The sequence below is a fragment of the Varanus komodoensis genome, unplaced genomic scaffold (genome assembly GCF_004798865.1).
Source record: "Varanus komodoensis strain SLA01 unplaced genomic scaffold, ASM479886v1 scaffold17, whole genome shotgun sequence".
In the NCBI taxonomy this organism is placed as follows: domain Eukaryota; kingdom Metazoa; phylum Chordata; class Lepidosauria; order Squamata; family Varanidae; genus Varanus; species Varanus komodoensis.
In genome coordinates, this window is record NW_025335505.1 from 20468373 (window position 1) to 20491389 (window position 23017).

Consider the following 23017-nt stretch of genomic DNA (forward strand, 5'->3'; position numbering starts at 1 on the left):
TCATGTCTATACATGCATTATTTTGCACTGATTGTGGCACTTTTCTTTTTAATCTGATCAGCTCAAAGATCTGCTCAGGAGCTGCCTTTGGTTGAGAAGCAAAGTGTTGATAGCTACCATGTGATGGGTGGAAAGAAAATGATACTGAGCGGACACAACTTTCTTCAGGACTCCAAAGTCATATTTGTGGAGAAAGCTCCAGGTATTTAAAGCACTGGTCCTAAACTCAGTTGCAGATCTGTTATCCTGTGTTATTGGTATAGTCATGAATACTAATCCTACACTGAAATAAAAGGTATTGCTCTCCACCCTAAACATTTATGCTCTGCTGCAGCCAGTTTTAAGTATGCATGTTCAGCCTGATCCAATGTTGAAGTCTGACAGAGTTCATTGTGGCTGGCAAGGAGGGCTACAAAAAGGGCTTTCCTTGATGCATTTTTTTAAACAGCAGCCTGTGGATGAAGCTCTTCTGTAGAAACAAATATGGGCACTTGCACAAACATGAAAAGTAGCATTGGCCTATCCTAGCTTAATGGTTTGTTTACCTTTACATTATATGTCTTTCCAGTGATACTTTCACATTATCTTTACATTATGGTACATTGGAAAAACAGCTTGATTGATTGAGAGAAGTGCTGGCAGAAGAGGCACAGAAGGAGATGGTTTCCCTGCTTCCTCTTCTCCCAGCACCTCCCTCCCACCAGCACCTGCTCTTGTCTCTTCTGGATGTGGTAAGAGTTGCTGCACAGGGTTGAGACGGAAGGGAAGAGCAATGGAAATTTGCCAGAGGCACCTTCTGTGAGCCCTTTGAAATCGTTTTTAACTGAAGTATGTTGACTTGAAGGTCAGCAGTATGGATGGATATGTTTGCCCACCCGTCTAAGACATTTCTGGTGTCAGACACAGGGAATACCAAAAAATCTGGGCCAGATTTGTTTCCTCAGTGAGATTGCCTAGTGATCGACCTTGTGCTTTATGTAAAGAGCAGAGGCATTATTGGAAGGTGATGGTATCTATAGCATTGGAAGGTGTGCTTGTTAGGCCAGATAATATTGTAACCAACGTAGGTGAGGATTTGCATTTGTACAATAGTTTGTTGCATGGCCATTTTGCATATCTTTTTACAAAAGCACCCTTAGAGCCAAACTGTATGTGACACAGAAATCCTGTGTCTATTTTACCTTGGTCTCAGGTGGGCTCTGAACTGATTTGGAGCAGTGGAGCTGGGGTTATTTTCTGATATAAGTCAGTATCTTGAAATTAGGAATCTACAGAATAGGAAATTCATTTTGAATCCACACTATACAGAATAACCAGTGGATCAGCCTGTCTTTTCCTGAAAGCTTATGCATTGCATTTAATGCTAACTTTTCCAAATTTACAGTCAAATTGTATACTCATACTACAGCATAGCAACATGCAGTTATTGACATGTATGTATATATTTCTGGACACACTGAGAAAGTGCTTAGGTTAACTGGCAACAATCAGGTTAAAACCATAGAAGAGGTTTGTAGAGCCTTTTTGGGTCCAGTGAACTAATGCATCATGTATAACTTGGCCCACAGAATGGTCTTATACTATCAAACATTCTCTGTTGGTGATGGATGTCAGTGCGAATGATGTAATTGCATGTCATGTTTATAATATTTCTCCAAATAATCTAACAGAGCCTCTGATTTGATTTGGTCCTAGTTAGCAGGAGCTTCTGTTACATATACTAAAGATGCTTTCTTTCATTTCTTCTTTTTTAAGTGATGGAACTGAGTTTCATTTTTGCTGCTTTCTGATCACATTTATTTCTTATTCCATTTTCTCCTTAACAATTCCAACAATTAGTTGACAAAATGCACTATTGACAATGAACACATATTGAAAATGTCTTTCTGTGCAACAGAAAATGTAAATTCTCATTGCTACATTAAATGTGAGACATGTGCAGTTTTCTACATTTCATAGTTGCTTGTTTAGGGATCTTATCACTGATGAACAATCTGTCTGGGAATGACGCAAAGAAATACAGTTCCAAGAGCAACGCTCAAGAAAGAAGCACAATTTTGTTATCTGTCCTTTTACTACCTGAAATTACTGTGCTTTTTCTGAGGTGCTCTGTGTTCCCAAGCAAGCAGGAAGGGGCTGCAGGGGCATGAAACAACTTGACACTTTGTGGGGCCAAGTTTCTTTGCCATTTTAGCCTCAAGCTGCTAGAGAGACAGGGACTCAAGTAACTATACAAAGGAAGGTCCAGATAAAAGAGAGAGGTTAGTATGGATGAATGGATAGGTAGATGTAAAAAGACAAGGTCAGTGAAGGTGAGAGCAAAGCAGGAGGAGCGGTTTTTTAAGGCTTTCTTGTTTTGGAAAGGGTTTCCGTGGTGCTGGCACAAACCAGACATTCCACAGCTGCTTGCCGAAACCCCCTGAACTTTAAGCTATCTCCTGAAATTCTCAAGCACTTCACTTCTCAGAGCCATTCAAATGAAGGCTCTTTGATAATCATGACCGTTTAACCCTCAACATTCATGGAGTTCCAAAGTGATTGCTCTTCTCCTCTGCAATCTGGGATTGGCCCTAATGGTACAATATGTTAGAGGCACGTGTCCTTTTGCTGAGTAAGACCGTCTCTTTCAAGTGTCAAATCAAGCCACAGTACAGTGTCAGTGATGCAAACTGACCGGGTCAAAGAAATGCCCTCCCTTAGCCCCTCTCACTTTCTCCTAGTCAAACATAGACTGAATAAGTGAATAATGATCTCAACAAGGGGTGTTCCTCAAACTGTGAAGCCTGAGGAGAAGAGGAGCCAGGAAAGACGGGTTTAGGTAGGGGGCTCAGGGCTGTCCAACAACCACTGTGGAGCATGGACTGGGAGAGAATTGAAGCAGTGTTCTGGGAGAATAAACAATAATTTTAAAAATGTCAGGATCTGAAGTATGCAGATATGGCATGCTTCCCACACTCCCCCCTCCACATGCTGTAGTGCCTAACTGGGGGCTCAAGATTTGCTGTGAGGCACTTCCTTGGAAAGTAAATTTCTAGCCATTAAGTACTGCATAGATCTACTCAGAAGTAAGCACCATTGAGTGCAGTGGAAGTTCCTTTCAGATCTAGATTAGGCCGACAGCCTAGGGCAGAGTTGATAACCAATATTGTGAATGTGTATTTCTATTTTTAGCCCTGCAGCTGATGACATGGTTAATGATAAGGATTCTTTTAAAAATGTATAACATGTAACCTTTCTGCAATAAGCCTGCAAAGCCAAAACACTTAGGCAGAAAAAACACTCCAGGGGCAAGGTTTCGGTCTATGTTCATTAATATGATTTATAAATAGATTTAGGTAAAGTGCTTCAGTCAGTTGTAGGCCCCGATACAGTATCCTGAGCCAAAGTCATGAGCTATGCCTGCCTTTAACAGCTAGCTTTCAGTTGTTTGATCTCTAGAGGAATAGTATTTTCCTTGCATGGAAAGTGGGCTGGGGGTGAGTGATTGGCCTATCTTAAGAATGACTCATATGAAAGGGAATCCCTGAAGAATGAGCAAGTCCATTCTTGAACCTGAAGTCAGCAGCAAAGCCATGCTCTCGAGTTAACTCCCACATCCCTGCCATCCAGCAAAAGAATCAGAGAAGCCATCTGAAATGCTAGCATCACTGAAACAGATGCACCCATGGGCATACTTGGGGATCTGAGAAATCGTGTGGGCACCATTACAAAGTGGCTGCCACAGAGGATATGGCATCACGTGACAGGGGCTAATGGGAGTGGAGCGCTGGCTGGTCAAAGCAGAGTTGGGGGCAGGATGAGAAATAGCAAAGCCAGGAACTGGGAGGAGGAAGGAAATAGCAAGGCTGTTTTGCTATCTAGCAAGGGTTGAGGAGAGACAAAGCAAGGCTAGACACTGGAAGCGGGAGAAACTGTAAGGTGAAGAGGTGGGAAGAGAAATGACAAGCTGGAGGCTGGGAGGGAAAGGAAATGGCAAGACAAAGGTACAAGGAAGGAGTGAGGCCAGAGACTGGGAGGGGGAAACCAGTGAACTAACAATGTTGTGGGACTAGGTGCTGGGAAGGAGGGCTAAATCGCAAGAGAAAGGGGAAAGGGGAAATGGGGAGGGAGGGCAGGGCTAGAAGCTAAAAAGGGAAAGACAGAAGGATAGGGACATGAAAGGGCTATGGATAGAAATGGTGAGGCTGGAGACTGGGAGAGAGAGAAAGCAGAAAGGAAGAAAGGTCTGTGTGGATGGAAGAATGGGCAGGGTCAAAAGCAGCTCTTTTTTTCTCTGCTTGTCTGCCAACACCTGATCTGCAGTGGGCAGAATAAAAGGAAAACCTGGTGTCCCTACATTGTCAGGTATTATCAATGAGACAGGGGGCAGAAGGCTCTGTAGGTCCCATACTGTCTGTTGCACTAAGTACAATGGGTAGGCAAAAAAGATGGATCACTGCAGATGCCTGTCTGAAAAGGGAAAGAAGCATCACACAGAAGGACTCACCTGAAGACAAGGATTAATTTATGTGCGGAGAGCACCAGGGGAGTCGGGGGAGTGGCTGGAGGATTGCTATCCTTGCAAGAAGTGGAACTGTTTTCTTCAGCAGCGTATTATCATTTTCTTAGATGTTCTATAGAACAGTTCTAAAAACTCAGGTGTTGAAGTAAACATTCAGCGGAATGGTGTTTTGACAACAGTTTATCGCTTGCACAAACAGCTGTATTTTCCAGTGTTGAAAGCCACTATGTGTATCCAAGACATTTAGTCACAGAGCTGTTAGACAGAAAGGGAAAAGAAAAGGATGCCCCTTATGCTCTGAACATTCAACTTCCTTGCATGCAGCATTTTCTTATAGCAAGTGAATTCAGTAGTTATTTTGGCTTGTTCGAATTTCTGCTTGTCCAGCAAGAATTCTGGTTTTGTTCTGTTTTTTTTTTTTTTTTTCCCAGTTTCTATTTTAATTTGGTGTAGATCATAGTTTTCAACATAGCATTTCAGGAGCAACAATGAGTTTGATATGGGGTGAAAACTTCCAAAAGTGTGAATACCATTCCTTTGAAACATGTTACATGCTTTGAAGGAAACTGCAGAATTCTGAATGTAATAGCCCACGCCAAGATAATTCAGTAAAACCTTTTGTAAAATGTGGCAACATTGTGGTTTGTTCATTGATGACCTTACAGATCCTGTTCACATAATCATGTTTGAGAATCACTGATGAATTATGTTTGTTAATCACCAGTCAATTTCAGTGACTTTTGTTCTTTTATTTTTTCTTTTCACTGACAGGATAGATATTAATTTAACACTTATTTTTCAAACTAACTTTTGGAATAGAATGTCCCGGGGAAAACATCTTCCTTCTTGGTACAATTCTTATGGGAAAAATATTTTAAATATGCTTTTAGCAAGCATGATTGTATTTGTGTTTAATGATACGAGTTTACATAGAAAATCACATTAGTAAGGTATGGTGGATGTTGCTGATCCTAAATTTTGATCGTTTATTTATTAGTTACATTTCTATTCCACTGGCTTCTTACAAGCATAAGAAACAAATCTGTTCCTGATCACAGAATTGGAATGTAAAAGACATGACACAAAAGGGATGGGGATTGGGAAGGAGGAGGAAAGTCGCAAATTAGGGTACTTCGTCCTTAGGTGCAAAATGTAGGAGGCTCTGGGCAGCGTGGAAGGGCAGCTACTTTTTTGCTCTCCGATGGCCTCAGCAGTAGCCGCTGATTGCCAGATTTGGGATGGGACTGTTTGTAGAATCTGGAAGGTTTTAATGCATTGCTATGTAGCTTTAGGGAGGGATAAAATGAAAGTTGCCAAGTCTGAGCGGTTTAAACTTCCCATCCCAGTTCAGAGAAGTTGAATTATATTATTTTTAAAAAATGATGGGTGGGACAGCAGTAAAAAGATAAATAATTTTTAAAACTAATAAAATAATGATGCCGTAATTGACATGTCCCTCAAGCACTTTAATGGCCTTTAGATATGGGCTGAGCTACTGTAGATGTTTCGTTTTGCACTTCTGCATTCAAAGCCTGAAAGTTTGGCGTCTGTTTTGATGAGATGAGACGTGGAGGCTAGTGAGCAGACTTTTGGCTGAACTCCATTTGGTAAAAGATCTTACATTCTCAGAGATCTTTCCATTGGTCTTTCCATTGCCAGTAGCAGTCACAGTTTGAGGGGCAACTGGCCAAAAAAGGGTCAAGTTTCCGACTGGTAGTCAAGCTGTAGTTCATGTAATAAACTAAGTGGTAGAATATCCCTCGATCACATGCCATATACTTAATGTTACTTTCTGTGCCTGCCCCTCTGACCTAGCCTGCCACACCCATGTCACTTGCGGCTCTGTCCATTTCTGTGTTAACTCATTTGCAAGAGGCCCGGAAGCTTCTGCCAGAGAGAGAGCATAGAAACTGAAGATTGACCTGTTCAGAGCAGAAGAGTTAATCTGAAGGTCACTTCTCCCTGGAATTGCGTTGGTGCATAAGGGGTGCCTGGCCACTTGCCAGAATCAGGTATCTTTAGCAGGGAGTTGCATCAGATGATGGAATCATGGCACGTATACCATAGTTGTGACGTAGCTTGTAGGAAATACATTTCAGATTTTCCTAGCGCTCCAGCACAGGAAAAAGTAAAGATAGTATTGCATACATTCCATGCTCATAAGAAGGGATAATCTTTATGGAGTCTTATCATAAAAGTATTTCTGCTGGGGCTATTAAGGTTAGTGGTTCTTTTAAATACATGTGTATGATTTCACATGTTTCATCTCAGGTCAGAAGGGTTCTTTTTTTAAGTGCAGGGAGTAAACTCTGTACTTTATATGCATAGCTACAGCAGTCAGATGTATGTTCAGATGCATGCTAAATAGCTGCTTATGTAATAATACAGCCGGGCAGTTTCCATAAAAAGAATTGATTTGTGAATGGATCCCATGCTATTTCTCTGTATTCAGCTTTATCTTCAAAAGGCTCTCTCTATTTTTGCAAGCCGACAAGGGAAAGGGAGGCACCTTTGGCACCCTCATGTAGTTTTCGATTTAGGGAAATAGATCCCATTTTGCTTTTGAAAACACCCAGGGTGTCTTTCACCACCATTGCGACATTCCTTCCTCCTCTGCAGCTTGCCTCAGCCTATTTGTTCCTTATAGACGATTAAGGCAAGATACTTCAACAAAATCTTAAGTCTGTTGCTTTGCCCTGTCACTATACTTTTGGCTTGAGAGGAGAAGCTATAGTCCGTCAATATATGTCTTTTCCTGTCGTTTGCTGTTCTGCCCGTGTGGAAGGAACAAGCCAGGCCACGTGCAACATTGCTGTCCAACTTGAACTTCAGCAATGTTGCTCAGACCAAAACTAGGATGTTCTCATATATATTATAGTATATTATCATGCATGTTTTGCCACATCTGTAACCACACTGGCTCTCTCTATAATGCTTTGGCTTACAGGAGAGTTTGGGTGACTGGCGGCCCTTGGATGACTTGAGAGGCCCAGTAGGATTTGAAGCAGGGGTGCCTGCATCAACAGAGAACAGAACCTTGGGGAACAGGCCTCACTAATCAAGAAGGCCTCCTTGTACCAGGTCTCTGACATCTGAGGTCAGCCCTGTTGACCATTCTGAGCAATGGAGTGACCTGCTTTTCCTGTCAAAGGAACAGGAGTTGGCCTTAGAATTTGAACTCCAAGCCCAGCAGAAAATTTCCTTCTATTTCACAGTATTGCCCTAAAATTTTTCTTTTAAGTAACATTGCAGGTCTCATTGGAGTGGCTTTGGAGGCTTTTGAAACAGAACTCCAGATAAACAGTGCTTGCTGTTCCTGGTACATGAAGAGCATTTCAGCAGCACAGCCCTGCGCTGGCAGAGTACAGCATTATCTCTATTGCCAACGCTACTTCCAGCATTAGCAAAGCTCTCTTATCCAAGTACACAGCTGATCCTAGCCTCTTTATCTCTTGAGAACTGATGGTATCTCTGAGCACCGTTGTCATGGCTTTATGACTGGTTTCCAGTGTTGATGTCAGTTCACTTGAGAACTCGTTTCCTTTAGGATTTAAGCACAAGACTAGAACTCTTAAGGAAATGAGATCCAAAGGACTAAAACAAGGTTAGCTGCAACTTAGGAGCCATGTAATCCCAAGAGACTTGGGAAGAGAGCTGTCTGCTGACAAACAACGGCACAAAAGGATCCATGTGTGTGATCTATTCTGCTTTCAACCTGGGTGAATTCAGACATACTGTATCTATGCTCAAGGGATTAAGTGTAGGACTATTACTGTCTGTAACCATTGTGATGGAGATTTTCAGAGCAGATAAATATGTGCAGCTGACAGCAATAGGGTGGTTAGTGCCCCTTCCAGAAATTCTTCCTGAGTTCTCCTCTGTTCTCATGTAGTGGCATTCTGCATTTATGCACTCAGAATAGGGCTCCCTGGTTAAGATACTTTTCAGTATTGGTACAGGCAGAACAGCTGTGCATGCAAAGCCCTTGCAACATGCACAGCCTAATTGCTGGATCAGAGAACTTGCCAATAATCATCTCAGAGTTAAGCTGAAGCATGTGGCAAAAAGACTGGATCCACAGGAACAGAATTCACATTCCAGCCCAAGTTATATTAGAGAAATAATGTTAAGCAAAATTAATAAATGAATAATTAAATCAGCAAAACAACTCATTGAATTGGTTTTTATTTTGCTGTTCTGTAATAAGTTTTATTTAGATCTATAATACAAATAACAAACAATTTCTCAAAGCACAATTAAAACAATTATTACAAATTATTGAGATGTAAGTTAAACTCCTCAAGAGGCAACAAATCATTAAGCATCAAAAGCTTGCTTTAAAATGTGTTTAAGTGCCTACCTGAATAAGGAAGAAGTTTAATGGCCATATTCACATTTCACATTCTGCAAATAACCAATACAGAAAAAAACCCACAGTGTGTCCAGCAGATGTTTGGCTTGTCCTTGCCCTTCTCACCCCATCCTCTAGCCAGTATCCCATGAGATTTAGTGTCTAAAGCGGTCTTATGTTCGCACTCCTCTGTGATCACAGGTTTGTTTTTACTTGCCATGTTTTTTTCTCCTTCTTTCTTCCTCCTGCTCCTCCTCCTCCTCTTATTCTTTGGGCAGGGGGATAACTTTTTCTGATTTCTATGTTGACAGTCAGTGACAACCCTTCCAAAGTGCCCAGGTGGCATATTGTATCTGCTGTCACTGGTTCTTCACCCCTTTTTCAAAGAAAAATACACAAACTTTTCAGCAATTACTTTTTAAAAATAGTTGTCTTATGCAAGTGCACTTGAAGGGGTCTAAACTATGAAGCTTTTCTTGCAGATTGTCCTGGGAAGTGTCTGCTGTCAAAGTGTAGCAAGAACCAACCATGCGTAGTACCCTAGAGAGGTTGCAAAGTGATTTTTTTTTACTTTGGACTTCTTGACAGCTGTCAAAAGATGAGCTCTTAAAGGAGAGCAAAACCTCAAGTGATTGCTGCTTATGAAACAGAGTGATCAGTGGATCACCCCCTTTATGGTGAGATCCTCCCATTTCTTTGGTTGGACCTGACTGTTCTTGGCATCCTCTAAGACATAACCCATGACAACACATCCGTTAGAGATTTAGCCCCTTTCTTCTGAAAAGCAATAAAAAGGGACTTGGCAAACCAGTAACAACCTTTCCAATGTAGCACTTGGGCTCCTTGGAGGGACTTTCACTGGCTGTCAGCCTAGAGATCACAAAGAATGATCTCTGGGAGGAAAAAGGAAGGGGAACAAGATGAGGGAAAATGGGTTCACAATTGTAGTGCGGCACATTGAGCTAAAAAGGTCACTCCCCTTTGCTGATTGGACATTGATGGAACAGATGTCATCTGCAGTGGCCCCAGTGAGCTTTCCAAAACTATCAAGAAGGTTTTGATACTCTCATGAGTGGCTTGCTCAGCACTTCCTTGTACTTAGGATGGGCTCAGTTCCCTGGTTCCAGAGAACATGGCCGTCCTTGCAAGAAGCAATCGACATTCAAGTGATATGCAACCCACAGTGGTTTGTCATGCAAGATGGGAAGTCATGCCATGAAAACCAGTCCCTTGGCTCTATCTAGGTTGGGCATTCCATAATATTTGCACCTTTCAGCTAATGTAAGTATGTGGGTAAATTCATAAATAGATTGGATTTGGGGGTTCTGTAAGTTCATAGCTTCTCAGTCATGAGCTATTAGCATGCTGCAATTAATTCCTGTAGCGACACCCTGGAGACAGGAAGCCAGCTGATGCAGTTCTGAGAATAGGACCAAGAAGCCCTGAGCTGAGATCCCAGCCTCTCTCTGCTAGTTAGGCTTTGACAGGTCATGGACTAACTCTACTGCAGTTCTTTATCTGAGTGCAACTTGATGTAGTTTCTACTGAATATAGGGTGGGACCACAAGGGTTGGGATAAAGCAGTATGCACACTAAATATACTAAGTACTGTTAATTGATGCATAATCCATGACAACTCATTCCTGAGAGATTTAGCCTCTTTCTTTTGAAACCCCTTTCTACTACTTAGACTTTAATCAATATGAAGAAAAGTACTGAGCTTAATAACCAAGGCAATACAATACTATATGGAAATAACTAAGGTGGTGAGATTTACCAAATGTCTTCTTGCTTTTGCTGTTGCTGTGTTAGAACAAGCCCACAATGCCTTTTTTATGTGTGTGATGGGTGTGGTGGGGAAGCCGTTTCTGTGACTCACGCTATAGGGAATTCCCTAATGGTTTTCGAATATTTTTATTTTTTGACTTCTGCAGAGTTTCCTTTTTAACTCTGCAAAGAACAGTTGATGCGGGGAGAATTACAAAGCCCCATTCAGTGTGGAGCCATTCCATTTCAGAACGCTGCTTATATTTTTAGCAATTCAAAACCAGCCTATATGGCAATGAGGTAGGTGTGCAGAATTGCCCGCCACTGTTATCAATCTGCAAATGTCAGGCTTTCTGACAGGACCTCTTTGCCTTCGTATGAAAAACACAGACTGCTGTCCCTGAAGGATGACGAGTTCACCTCTGTCCTTCCGCAGAAACATTCCTATCTCTTTTGTAGCAAGGAAAAGTTACTGTGGTGTGTTGTTTTGCCTTTGTTGCTAAACTGCTCTTACAGTTGGGTTATACACTCTCTTTCTATGCAGATAGATTTTAAATCAAGTTTCTTCATAGTAGGGCTGTTTTCTACAGCACATACAAGTGTGTATTTGAAGGAGTTAATTGCAGTTGATTCTGGTTTTACGCCAACAGAACACAGCCACAGAAATGCTTTAGGAAAACAAGTCAGTTAACCCCTTCACTTGTGTGATGCCAGGAAAATGTGCATACAAAAACCAGGGGCTTTGGCGCATGAACCAACCCTGAACCAGCCCTGCGTGTGCATTGTTTTCTGTAATACACATTATTGAAAAGCTCACTAAGTGAGGGTGGAAGCCTCAAATTATTTCTGGGCTTTACTTGTTCTGGGATTTCCCCCCTCTCTCCCTTCAGCTGTACAAACAGGAAATCTCTGCTGCTGTTTAGTGAGTCTGTTTCCGTTAGGTAAGAAAAGAAGCTAATGATCAGCTTCAGTGTCAGCAATGAATACTTAAACCCATGATGGATATAATCTTCAAACTGATTCGTCTACTCAGAAACTATTCAAGAGTTTTACATTAGCTGAGCCTTTAGTGATAAGTGATAAAGGGCTAATTTCTTTTTAAAAGTGCTAATATACTTCCTTTAATTGTTGGTTTCGAGATTTGTTTTGGAAATGCTGTTTCCACTTTTGAATAAAACCTCCAACTGAAAAGAAAAAGAAAACTAATGTTTCAGCAGTCTTTAAAAGTGTCAAATATTATGTTAATACCTCTGAAAGAGAAAGTAAGAAGACTTCACCAAAGACAGTTATATATCTCCCAAAATATTCCTATGGAGAGATCACAGGTGGGGTGCAGGGTAGAAGTGGGTGGTTTGCTATTTTGTTTTGTTTTTTGTCCCCATGCATCTATAAATAAGCAACAAAATAGACAATCTGGAGAGAGCCACCTAGTGAGTTAAATTTTAAAGGGAATGCCTGAAATGTGTCTGTTTCAGCTTTATGTTATGTCTGTAATTTGAATTATTTGCATTTTGGAAAGGTATAAATTGCTCTGGTGTACTTTTGTTGGACTAGAGCCAGTCAGGGAGTTGCCTTCGGCTGTGAGTCAGCCCGGCTATGCAGATGTGGCAGTCTTACAATGGAAACTTTTGTGGTGTATCACTCCTCACTCCTCCAGCACATTCTGAGTAGAGACGGCATCTTGCATACTCGGGCAGGATACTTGGCAAATATTCTACTGACATAAGACCTTTTTCTCCAGTATAGCAAGTCTTCTAGCATTTTGAGACCCCTTAAAATTATTCCATCCATTCCATCTTTATAAAAAAAAAATTAAAAATTAGCTGATCCATATAAACCTACAAAACATGTTTACTGTAAGAAGTTGACGTAGTGGTCTAAGGTTTCTCTCCTGGAGCAGATCCCAGTCCGTGGGTGTAGAGATTTCCCTCTTGGTTCACCAGACGTAACATGAGGAATTGTCTGCTTTTTCTTTCTATTTTCTTCTTTTTCTCTACTCCCCCCCCCCCTTGGTCTCTGCTTCATAACAATTTCTCCTCCTTATGTTTTGGTTAAATGAAATGTCACTAACTCTTATTGAGTCATCTGTTCCCCTATCCTTTTTTGTAACAGAAAAAGTCTGGACATTCTCAAGAGAATTTTGTACTGGAGCAACATTAACTCGTGTTACTTTTCAGATAACTGAAGACTCAATACAACTCATCTCCTGGATTGTGTTTAAAAGTACTTACAATGTAACATCTAAATGCCTTCTCTGAATAGACACCTACACTCCTAATCAGCCTAAGAAAGCTGAATACAAACAAAACACGGCAGCAGTGTAAAATAAAGAAATAAATGAATGAAACATGAAATTGCTTTTCTAAGTTGGCAGTAATGGTAAAACAGAATCCCAGTTCAAGTCATTCATCTTGCAGTATAGATTAAAATGCAAAAATCTTGAAGTGTTCTGGTAATTCATTTAAAAAGGTGAAAAGAGCACGGAACTTAGGGCCTTCTAGGTACAACACTTTCATCCTGTCCTACTGTTAGGCAGCTCAGGCCAGCACACCTAATTCTTCTGTTGCCTCCTTCCTCCCCCCGTTTTTTATTTTCACAATAAACCCTGGAACACAGTTGAAATTGAGAGACGGACTAACCCAAGGCTGCCCATTAAACTATATGCAATGAGAGGTCTTCCCAATCCAGCACTGTAGCTTGGTGAGAGAGAAAAGTTGAGTTACCATGAACTGGAAGTGAATGTAAAGAATGCCTTTTATTTGAGAGGAGCATAGCAAGTTTTCCAACAAGCTGTTGTTGTTACTTTGCGTTTATACTCCACCTTTCTTTCTCCTGCGAGGAATATAATGTGGCTTACAGGGTTCTCCTCCTCTTCGTTTATCACCACAACAACAAACTTGTGAAGCAAGTTAGGCTGAGGGTCTGTGACTGGCCCAAAGTCACCAGTGAGTTTGATGTCTAAGTGGTGGCTGGCTGGAAGCCTCATCTCCAAAGTCCGGCTCTAGTACTCGTAACTGCTATACCACACTGGCTGTCTCACCGTTCAGAATCAGAACATGCTAAAAATTAAACAGCCCATGCCATAATACCATGCATAAATCTGTCTTGCAGGCTATATAAGGACAACAACATTTTGGAGACATTATTGCTGAGATGTCTCTGACCACCTAGGAAGTGCTTGCCCAGCTAGACTTTTTTGTTTATCCAGAAAAGGGCAAAAACTTAAGTATGGGCTGTAATTTTCTGTCCAGTGAGGCACATGACGTTACCTTATTGGCAACCACTGCAACGTGACCCATTTCCAGGCCCTGCTGGTGATACCAGAAGTCTGAGATCCTGTAGGAGAGCTGGTTAGAGGTGTACAAAAATAAGCATGGTTTGGACAAGCTGGCTAGATAAATATTTAGCAGAAGCTGGGGTCATCCCATGAGGCTGATTCTAAACCGATAAAAGCAAGTACTTTGCATAGCATATGGATAAACTATGGATATGGAATTCAGCACCTCAAAATGTAGTGATGGCCACCAGCTTAAATGACTGTGAAGGGGGATGGGATAAATTCATAGAAAGTAAGGCAATCAATGGCTACTAGTTGGAATGGCTCTATGACAATTATATAGGCGAGTTTCCCTGTGCATTCCAGTTGGTTGCCCCACAGGCAACCGAACTAGATCTGATCAAGCATTGCTTTTCTTAGATGAGTCGGTGAGCCGGTCTGCATGATCGCCATGCAGTTAGCAAGCCACAGTTAACCAGGCCGTGCATGCCTTTCATGTGCTGACCCACTTCCCTTGCTTACCATTGCTCATGTGACTCACCTTTTTACGCAGACCTGGGGAAGGTGGGTTAACAAGCCACCCGAGAACCCTAAATTGCCTGTGTGTTTTGGGTGGTTTCTTAAGCACAGCAACAACCTACCCGTGCTGGGTTCTCACAGCACAGTAAGCCATACAGTAAAGTGGGGGCGATTAAGGACACTGGGCAACCATGTGAGTGGCACACAGAAGATGGTTGACCGGATGCTATGGGAATCATGCACACTGGGAATCATGCAACCCTCATCATTGCCTTCTAGCACAGCTTCTTCCTTCTGGAATTGGTGGGTGCCAGCACGGGGAGGAATTATGTTGTAGAGGCGCCCATTCAGCCTGGGGCTTCTGGCATTATTGGAGCAGTGCAGGGTACGCATAGCAGCCGCTTTGCTCACTCCAATAATGCCAGGGGCATCCCTTCATCAGGCAATATCCAGCTGTCCTCTCTTCGGTAAAACAGCTCCTTGCCCCATTGTGCCCTCTGTAGGAGCAGAACAAATCCGACAAGAATTTCACCTCATGATACGTACCGCAATAGCGTAGCATCAGGTTGCTTTCAGTGCGGCTCAGAAAAACTAATGAAATCTAACTGGCATTTGTATTATGTGCATTTTTAAAGGGTTCAGTTATGTACATGTGCATTTGAAAGAGTTCCTATTATTACAGCCTAAAAGCAATTGAGAGCCCTGTACCCGTGCCCCTTGTGTCATGAGATTGCTTTGCATAAAGGAAAAAATGTCTATAGGTAGTTGCTCCAAATCACACACCTCTAGATGCTTCGTTTTTAATCTGGAAACTGAAAGTAAGATGAGAAGTCAAAGAGAGGTTGAACATGCAAACACCGACACGGCCAAAGGTTTAAAATAAATATTATTTGCATTTGTACATCACACTGCTGTAATAAATGAGCAAATGAGACGATGCCAGGTTTCCTTCTGCAGATGTCTTTGCTACCAGCACTGGGCCAATGATCCCCAAATGGCAGTTAAGCAAAAAAAAAAAAAAAAAAAAAAATCCATGTATCTCTAGGCACACTTCAGCACCTCTCATAAACATGCTCGAAAGTAAAAATTAGGACAAGTATGTCCCTAGCTGTGGAAGCAGGCCCAAGAGAGGATTCTGGCCTTTTTTAATGCTAACAACTGAATGCTTTCTGCTCTTCTTTTGAATGACAGTCTGTAATTCTTGTACCTCCCATGAAATATGCCCTGTATTTATTTTGAAGGGCCTGATTGCACTGGAGAAGAGTAGGTGAAAAGGGTGGACGAAACTGACTCTTTCTTCATATGTGTGAGAGAGTAAAGAGAGCATCTTGTAAATAGAGATTTCCATCCCTGCTTCTGCTTCCATTTCTGGCACTTATGAAGGAATAAATAAAGGAGTGGAATTTTATATCATTTTTCTTGTTCTTTTTTTTTTAGATGGTCATCACATATGGGAAATGGAAGCCAAAACTGACAAAGAGTTGTATAAGCCAGTAAGTACTCCTGACTCTTTGAGAAAGAGCATTTTTCCTGTAGATTTTATTTATTGTTTATGCTAATATACTGCCCCATAGCCCATGGGCTCTCTGGGCGGTCTACAAATGTAAAAACATATAAACAATCAATAAAATAGTCGTAAAACAGTAAAACAATAAAACCAACATAACATGATCAGCAACTCACAGGAACTATAATAAAACTAGCATATGTCACAACAGCATGTATATGTATATTTTCAGCATTCACTTACTGAAATATAAAATCATTATTTCTCTCCATATGAAAGCTGGATTAAAGCATAATTTTTCAGATAATTTTCCCCCCGCCCCACAACCACTCTTTCCTTGCACAGCGGTTCTGTCTTGTTTTGCTAGTTTCACTACAGTTGTCTCACCGGAAACCTCAACATAAGACATGGTCCTAAACAGAACTGCTGCCAAACAATTTTAACAGAGCAATTCTAAGCGGGGTTCTGAGTGAGCAGCATGGCAGATCAACACCACATCCAAAGCTACCCCGGTTTATGTTCGCCAGGACACCTGGGCCAGATTTACCTTCTGTATTGTTGCTGTCCCTTGTAGTTTTTCCTTTCATTGGTTAAAATGAGAGGGGGCATGGCTGTGCTAGCCAGGAGTTCTGGGGCCCATGGAAGACATCCTGTTTCAAGGCCTACCACTGGCAAGAACATTATAAGCTGTAAATGTACATCTCCAGAACTTTCCACATGCATTGCTGGAGACCCCAGGCCCATCATAGCCATCCACCAGTAGATCACTTTCCTGCCACGCTATCCTACTCTTCCTTCAAAACCACTGGAAAGAGTTAGGATTACTGCGTCTTTTTTACCAAGACCTGTTCATTGAGTTGTGAGCCACTAAATGATTAGGTGTTGGAAAATGCAGTATACATCAACATGAGAACCTACGTGGTGCCAGGTTGTTCTGTACTGAAACCAGCATGAAAGAGCAATGGTTTAAAAATCTGTAAAAAGTAATTTTGCTTGCTGGTTTGTTTTATATTGAAAGGAAGTCAATCTGCAATTTTTATCTTATAGAGCAGTGGTAATTTTTTTCAATGCTACATGTCATTTTCGGGTGGGAGCGATAGGGAGTTATGCTTATTTTTATTTTCTGTGCCAGTGCCTGCCATCATATCCATTAAGATTTCATTACTGTCAAAATCAAAGGGGTAATACCAGCCATCTGAGTTTGGCCTGAACAGTGTGGATTCTAACTGGCTTTAACACACACGCGCGCGCGTGCACACACAGATGGAAAAAGCGCTCCTGCTTTCCATCACATGGCTTCCAACAGGTGATTCAGAAGTTTATTTCTTGGAAGCATGAACCTACTTGCTCTGCTTTGCTCTGCACTGTGGTTTAGAGTGTGGGCAGCTACTCTGAAATGATGCATCAGTGCTGTTGGCAGAATTTTGATTCAGGAGAGACAGAGCCTCTACAGCAGGGGAGCATATTTCTGCAGTCCATTTTCATCAGTTTACTTCAGGCCATTGCTGACACACTTGAATTCAGTGCTGGCTTAGAGGATGATCAAGGCAAGGGAGACAAGAATGATTGGACGGGTATTTGGTCTTTCATGAGAATGCCCTCTTCTGACTTTGTTGAAGGGGTTTGAAGACTATGCTTAGGGGCACAGTCCAATGCCTTCCAAACCCAGAGGCTTATGTGCATTCAGTGTATGGACCAAGGCGTGTTGGCAGCAATAGCCATCACTGCAGTGCCCCACACCATGCATTTCATCAAGATGGCCACTTTTGGCGGTCTGGATGATGCTAGGGAGTGGGTGGGAAGGAGGCTGGAATGCCAGTAGGAAATGGAGTAACCCATTGCCTCCAGAATGCTTCCTGGCCATCGCTCAACATAACTCTTTTCCTCCTCTCAAGGAGGCAACTGGTGTGGATCTTTCCACCAAACTGCAAGGGACACAGGATGGAGGCTTGGCCTTCAGAATCCCAACTCTGAAGTTGCAGGTCCTCAGAGCTGGGTCTCTGAATTATCCTATGACCCCCAAGACAACCTCAGGAGGCCATAGGATTGCTTCCCCTAGGAAGACTTAACTAAAGAAGCTTCAAACACCAGCTATTTCAAGCAAGATTTTTCCTTCTTTTACTCAGGTATAAAATCTGCAATATGATACACTGAATACATGTGTGGTATAAAGTAAAGAGAAATGTCCATCCTTTTGAAATGCTCACAAGTGGTGATCTCGGAAAGGCTTGGAATAGAACTCAACATGATGAGGAAAATGGAAAGTTCATAAACTGTTTCTTTCATAAGAAAATATGGGTTGAGGAGGAGGAAGACAGAGTGAAAACTGTTAGGTGAGAGGAGTGCTTACCTCTTCCCTTGCTCACCTACAAGTGACACACCCTCAGTCAGTTTTATAACTTTTCTCCACTCCCAACCGTCGGGGACCAGTAACAAGTATCTCAGAGAGGCATGCAACAAAATAAAAGTGCATGCATGCTCACTTCATAACTGATATAGTCCATGCCTAGGTTTATGTCTGCATAAAATAAATGCCTTATCAGACTGCCTGGATTTGCAGCTGCATAGCCCAGTGTAGGAAAGCTCACCCTGAAGCACACAGGAAATATTCTGGAGGTAACCATATTCCTCATGTTTGTACAGGAATGTGATTAGTATACAAACCTTAAGTTTAAGCCATTGTTGCATCAAGTGATGGGTCTTATTAAAAGAAACTTTTATAAACTGCTTTTTTTTTAGACTTCGTTGGTAATTGAGATACCACCATTCCGCAGTCAGAGAATTACAGCTCCGGTCCAAGTTAATTTTTATGTCTGCAATGGAAAGAGAAAGAGAAGCCAGTACCAGCTTTTCACCTATCTTCCTGCTAATGGTAACAACATATTTATAGTTTCAAGCTGCAGAAAATAAGTAGTATGTCTATCATTTGAAAAAACAGTGCACAATGAAGTAATTCACGATAATTCTACCGTACACTTGAACTATTTAGGGATTGAACCAATGGTCTCATATTAAGTTGACTAGCCTGGGGAAATTGCATTGTTCCAATGCATTGCATTTTCTCTTGTTTATTTGATAGAGATCCACCAGTAGCATAACAAAAGTTGCAATTCATTGAGTGACACCTCACTATTTTGGAGAAACTGCTGAATAATGCCAAAGCAGAAAAAGAGGTGGTAAAATAGTTATAGTACGGATGCTGTTCGACTACAGTTCTTATTATCCTGCCCATTGTCCATACTGGCTGAGGTTGATGGAAGCTGGGGTCTAACAACTTCTAGAGGACTACATGTTCCCCACCCAGGCTTAAAGAATAGATGTCATTCATAGAACTTGGAGAATAGAGGCTGTTAGCTGATGTGGCCCTGCTGCCTTAAAACTTATTTTCCTTGCTTAAACAGAGGTCGACACTGGGATCTTTCAGGTAGCCTATGGGAAAAGAGAGACCAGCCTAGTCACTTAAAAAAAAACTCCCATATTTGTTAAATATAACAAATTATGCATATGATGAAAATTATGTCAGAGTGAGGCAATCTTAATTTCTGCTTCAACAATATGGCTAGGGTTTTGCATGTGACAAAATAACAATGCAGCATTACTAGTCGCTGCTTATATTACCTCTCAGATGCTTTCTTTGCAAGGTGCTCTTAAAGATAGCCCTCTCTGTTTCAGTAATTGTTCCTATGATGTATGTGGCAGGACTTGATTTCAGCCCATGAAACTCTCTCTTCTGCTCTGTTGAAAGGATGAGAGCTGGTGCAAAGCACCATTCCATTCCTGCTGGCTTATACTACCGCCTGCTTCTGTGCATTAGACATGAGGGAAGCTGGGCTTCTGGGTTGGAGAGCATGAATTCCAGACAGGACTTTGGGAGCACTTTATTAGAAATCTACTGCAAGCATGTTCAGGGGATCAGGGCATGTTGAAAATTTGGACTATGCGAATACATCCAACCTCCAAAATAAGTCATGTAAAGACTCATTCTAAAGGAAGGAAGAATCTCATCTTCCATCCAATTAACAAAATACCAGCAGACATTTTCAGGTCTTGCATTATGCTGCCATCACGCTGCTATCTAGGCAAAGACTGTAATGATGCCACAGTGTGAATTTTCTATGACATTCCAGCTATCTGAGGTTGGATACTCCAGCACAGTCCTCCCAGCAATCTTCAGGGCATTCAAAGCCCTCTGTATTGATTTGAAAGGTTTGAGTTGATTGAGTAGAAAAGTGCACCCAAAGCCAACCACAATTTCAAGGCCAGATTATGCAAACCAGAAGTCCTCTGTCTCAAGAGGGCCTTCAGCATCAGCAGTCTAGATCCACTTCCAAAGTGTCACTTGTGGGATGAACCTTACAGCACAGTATTTTTGCTAAGTTGTATTAAATAATCTATATTCTTTGCGCTTACTGTTGATGTGCACGGAAAGCGTAAGAGAGAGTTCAGAATTTCTACTTTGGATCCCATGAGCTAGAGATGGACTTAGTGGCATTCAAGATCCACTTAAATAAACAATCCCTTTTAAAAACTTTGTCTTTGGTTTATAAACATTTGAGGGCTATTAATCAGATAAGTAAACTTCTCCACACTCTGTAACACTAGGTGGGATCACATGATTAATACATAAAGGCAGCTTCTGCATTGTTTGCTTTCAGAAAACCATGAGGGACAACCTACCCCGAACTGTTGCCTTCCAGCTATTACTGATTTTTCTTGCTTTCTGTCTCTCCTCTCCACTCTTTTTTCCAGTGTAAACACTTCTAATTTTATTTGTAGAACTGCAGGCTATATTCGATTGCTTGAGACGGCAGCATTCCTGACCCTTGGTAATGCTGACTAGGACTGATGGGAGATGTTCTCTAAAATGTCTGGGGAAGCATCAGTTTAGAGAATGCTGCACCAGTATGTGGCGTAGATTCTGCAATAGAAGGGGACATTGCCTGAGAGCAAGTGCTCCAGTTATGGAAGGTTCCTCTGCCTGATTTTTGGCTTCTGCCGCCAAAAGCAAGCCTCTCTCCAGGAGTTAGGGTCTCCTGGCTTTCTGTGTGATATTTTCAAAGGGCTGGAGGAGCTTCTTTGGAAGGAAGAGGTAGAATATCCACTTTTGTCAGTACAGGTGATTCATCCTAAATCTGAATTCTAGCATATGCTTGCATTGTCTCCACATATATACTATTGTGTATGCATACATCCACAAATATCACGGGAGCAACCTCAGAGGTGGGATGGAGTTGGGCACCCTCTAGCCCAAGCCCCATCATGGGATTGATCCAGCCCTGCAATCTCCAGATGGAAACACAAAACGATGCATCTAGGCAATAGCTGTGGCTCTCACATGCCTTCCATAGGGAATGTTGTGGTTTTTGCTCCAGGCATATAAGTCGATAGGTTTAGCATGCGAACCACCAATGCACCAGTTACATTGTGCTGTGAATCCCTTTGCAACAGTCAGTCATTATTTTGTGAACAGTTACTGTTGGTCCCGCATCACTCCCTTGTTCACCCATTCCTTCCCAAATATTTCCTTCCATGTTAATTCATCAGTGCCAAATATTTTTAAAATTGCACTCATGTATACAAATACTGTACAGAATGATTGAACTAGGAGAAATATATCAGTGCATACTTTATTGGCTTGAAAGGAGGGCTTAGAAGAGAAAAGAGATTTCATGGAACAGCCCCCTGCTCATCCTCTTTGCCTCATTTTGCCACATGATTGTGGAACTGGCAACAGGGGTGAGTGTGGGCGCACATGCCACTTGGCGCCATTTTCCCTGTGACCTACTTGGTGTGGCAGAAAGGAAACATGGGCAGGAAGCCTAGGATGCATGAAAGCAGATCATGGGGTGGCAGGTGGGCTTGAGGGGGAGAGAATGGGTGGATGGGGTGAGGAGTGAGAAACAGTTTGGGCTCATGATAATCTCTCAGTGCATGACAGAGGGGAGAGCAGAGTGGTGGTGCTCTTGAGAGGAGGCACTGTGGCCCCCTAACACTTTAGGGAAAGCAGCCCTTGATCAAAGTATGCCTCACACCTCTTTTAAATGGGTGCGGATCATGTTTTTCAAGGAAACCATCATGCTGTTGGCAGCTGGTCTCTCTTCCCATCTTTCTCCTTTTTCCTAGAGAGAGTCTTCTAGGACTCTTCTGTAGAATGTCTACAGTTTTTTACTGCATTAAAGCTGTCCAGCCAGGGCTCGCTATGTGATACAGAGTGAGTAATATAAAGGTTGCTAAGAAGTTAACAAGCTAACAGATGGCATGCCACAACCAAGGAAGCCCTTCCCCTAGTAGCCCTTCCCCTTGCTTGCTTTGCGGGGGCTTTCTGAGAAGGAATTCTGCTGATGATCTCAGGGTTTGGGACACATACAGAAAGAAGTGTTCCTTCAGATAACTTGGCTCCATCCCATTTAGGGCTTTACCAACCCATTTTGGACTTGGAATCTTGTACATTAGGAAAAGTGGGCCCAGTCTCTACACTTGCTTTTTCATTCAATCATTCCTTTTCAATCAATCATGAACTGCATTTCTATAGGATTTCAGCAGGCAAGAAGGTTTTTGTGCCAAAGGCATATAAAACAAACCCTGAAATGTCTGAAAACTGAACTGCATGCAGCTTTTATGCAGAGAATGTCATATCATTCTGCTCCAAAAGATGCCCTAGTTTTAGTCATAATATCAAAAGGAACAGCGTCTTGTACCTTTCCCTGCCCCAGAGATATATAGTATAAATATGCTATCCTATCATAAGCACAGTAAATCCATATTTCAGATTCAGAAGACTATAATACTTGAACTTACCTCCACCCTCCCCCAATCCCTGTGAGAATGATATTCCCACAGAAGCCATTGGGGCTGCTCCAGGGGAAGTGGCTTGAAAATTGGAGCCAAAATATGCTCAAGGAAAAGAGAATATGAAAATAGCAACCTTAATTATATACAACAGTGCCCTGGCTAACTGTGGGACGCCTTTGTGATGGTTGAACTGCACCCAAATATTTTTGGGTATAAGTATATATGTCTGTGAAAGTTGTAAATCATGAAGGTGGAAAAGAAAAGGATTTGCTTGATTTAGGCAGCAAACTACCAGGGATCTGT

At 41.9% G+C, this 23017-nt stretch overlaps 1 protein-coding gene across 5 annotated transcripts in view; it reads left to right on the top strand.

The window, feature by feature from the left end:
• NFATC1 (nuclear factor of activated T cells 1) overlaps positions 1–23017 on the top strand; it is a 148285-nt gene that overhangs the window by 67008 nt on the left and 58260 nt on the right. For all 5 annotated transcript variants that reach the window (XM_044426594.1, XM_044426593.1, XM_044426597.1 and 2 more), the window contains exons 6-8: positions 62–202; positions 15853–15908; positions 18662–18794. In XM_044426594.1, coding sequence (XP_044282529.1) covers positions 62–202; positions 15853–15908; positions 18662–18794 — 330 coding nt within the window. The remainder of the gene's footprint in view (positions 1–61; positions 203–15852; positions 15909–18661; positions 18795–23017) is intronic.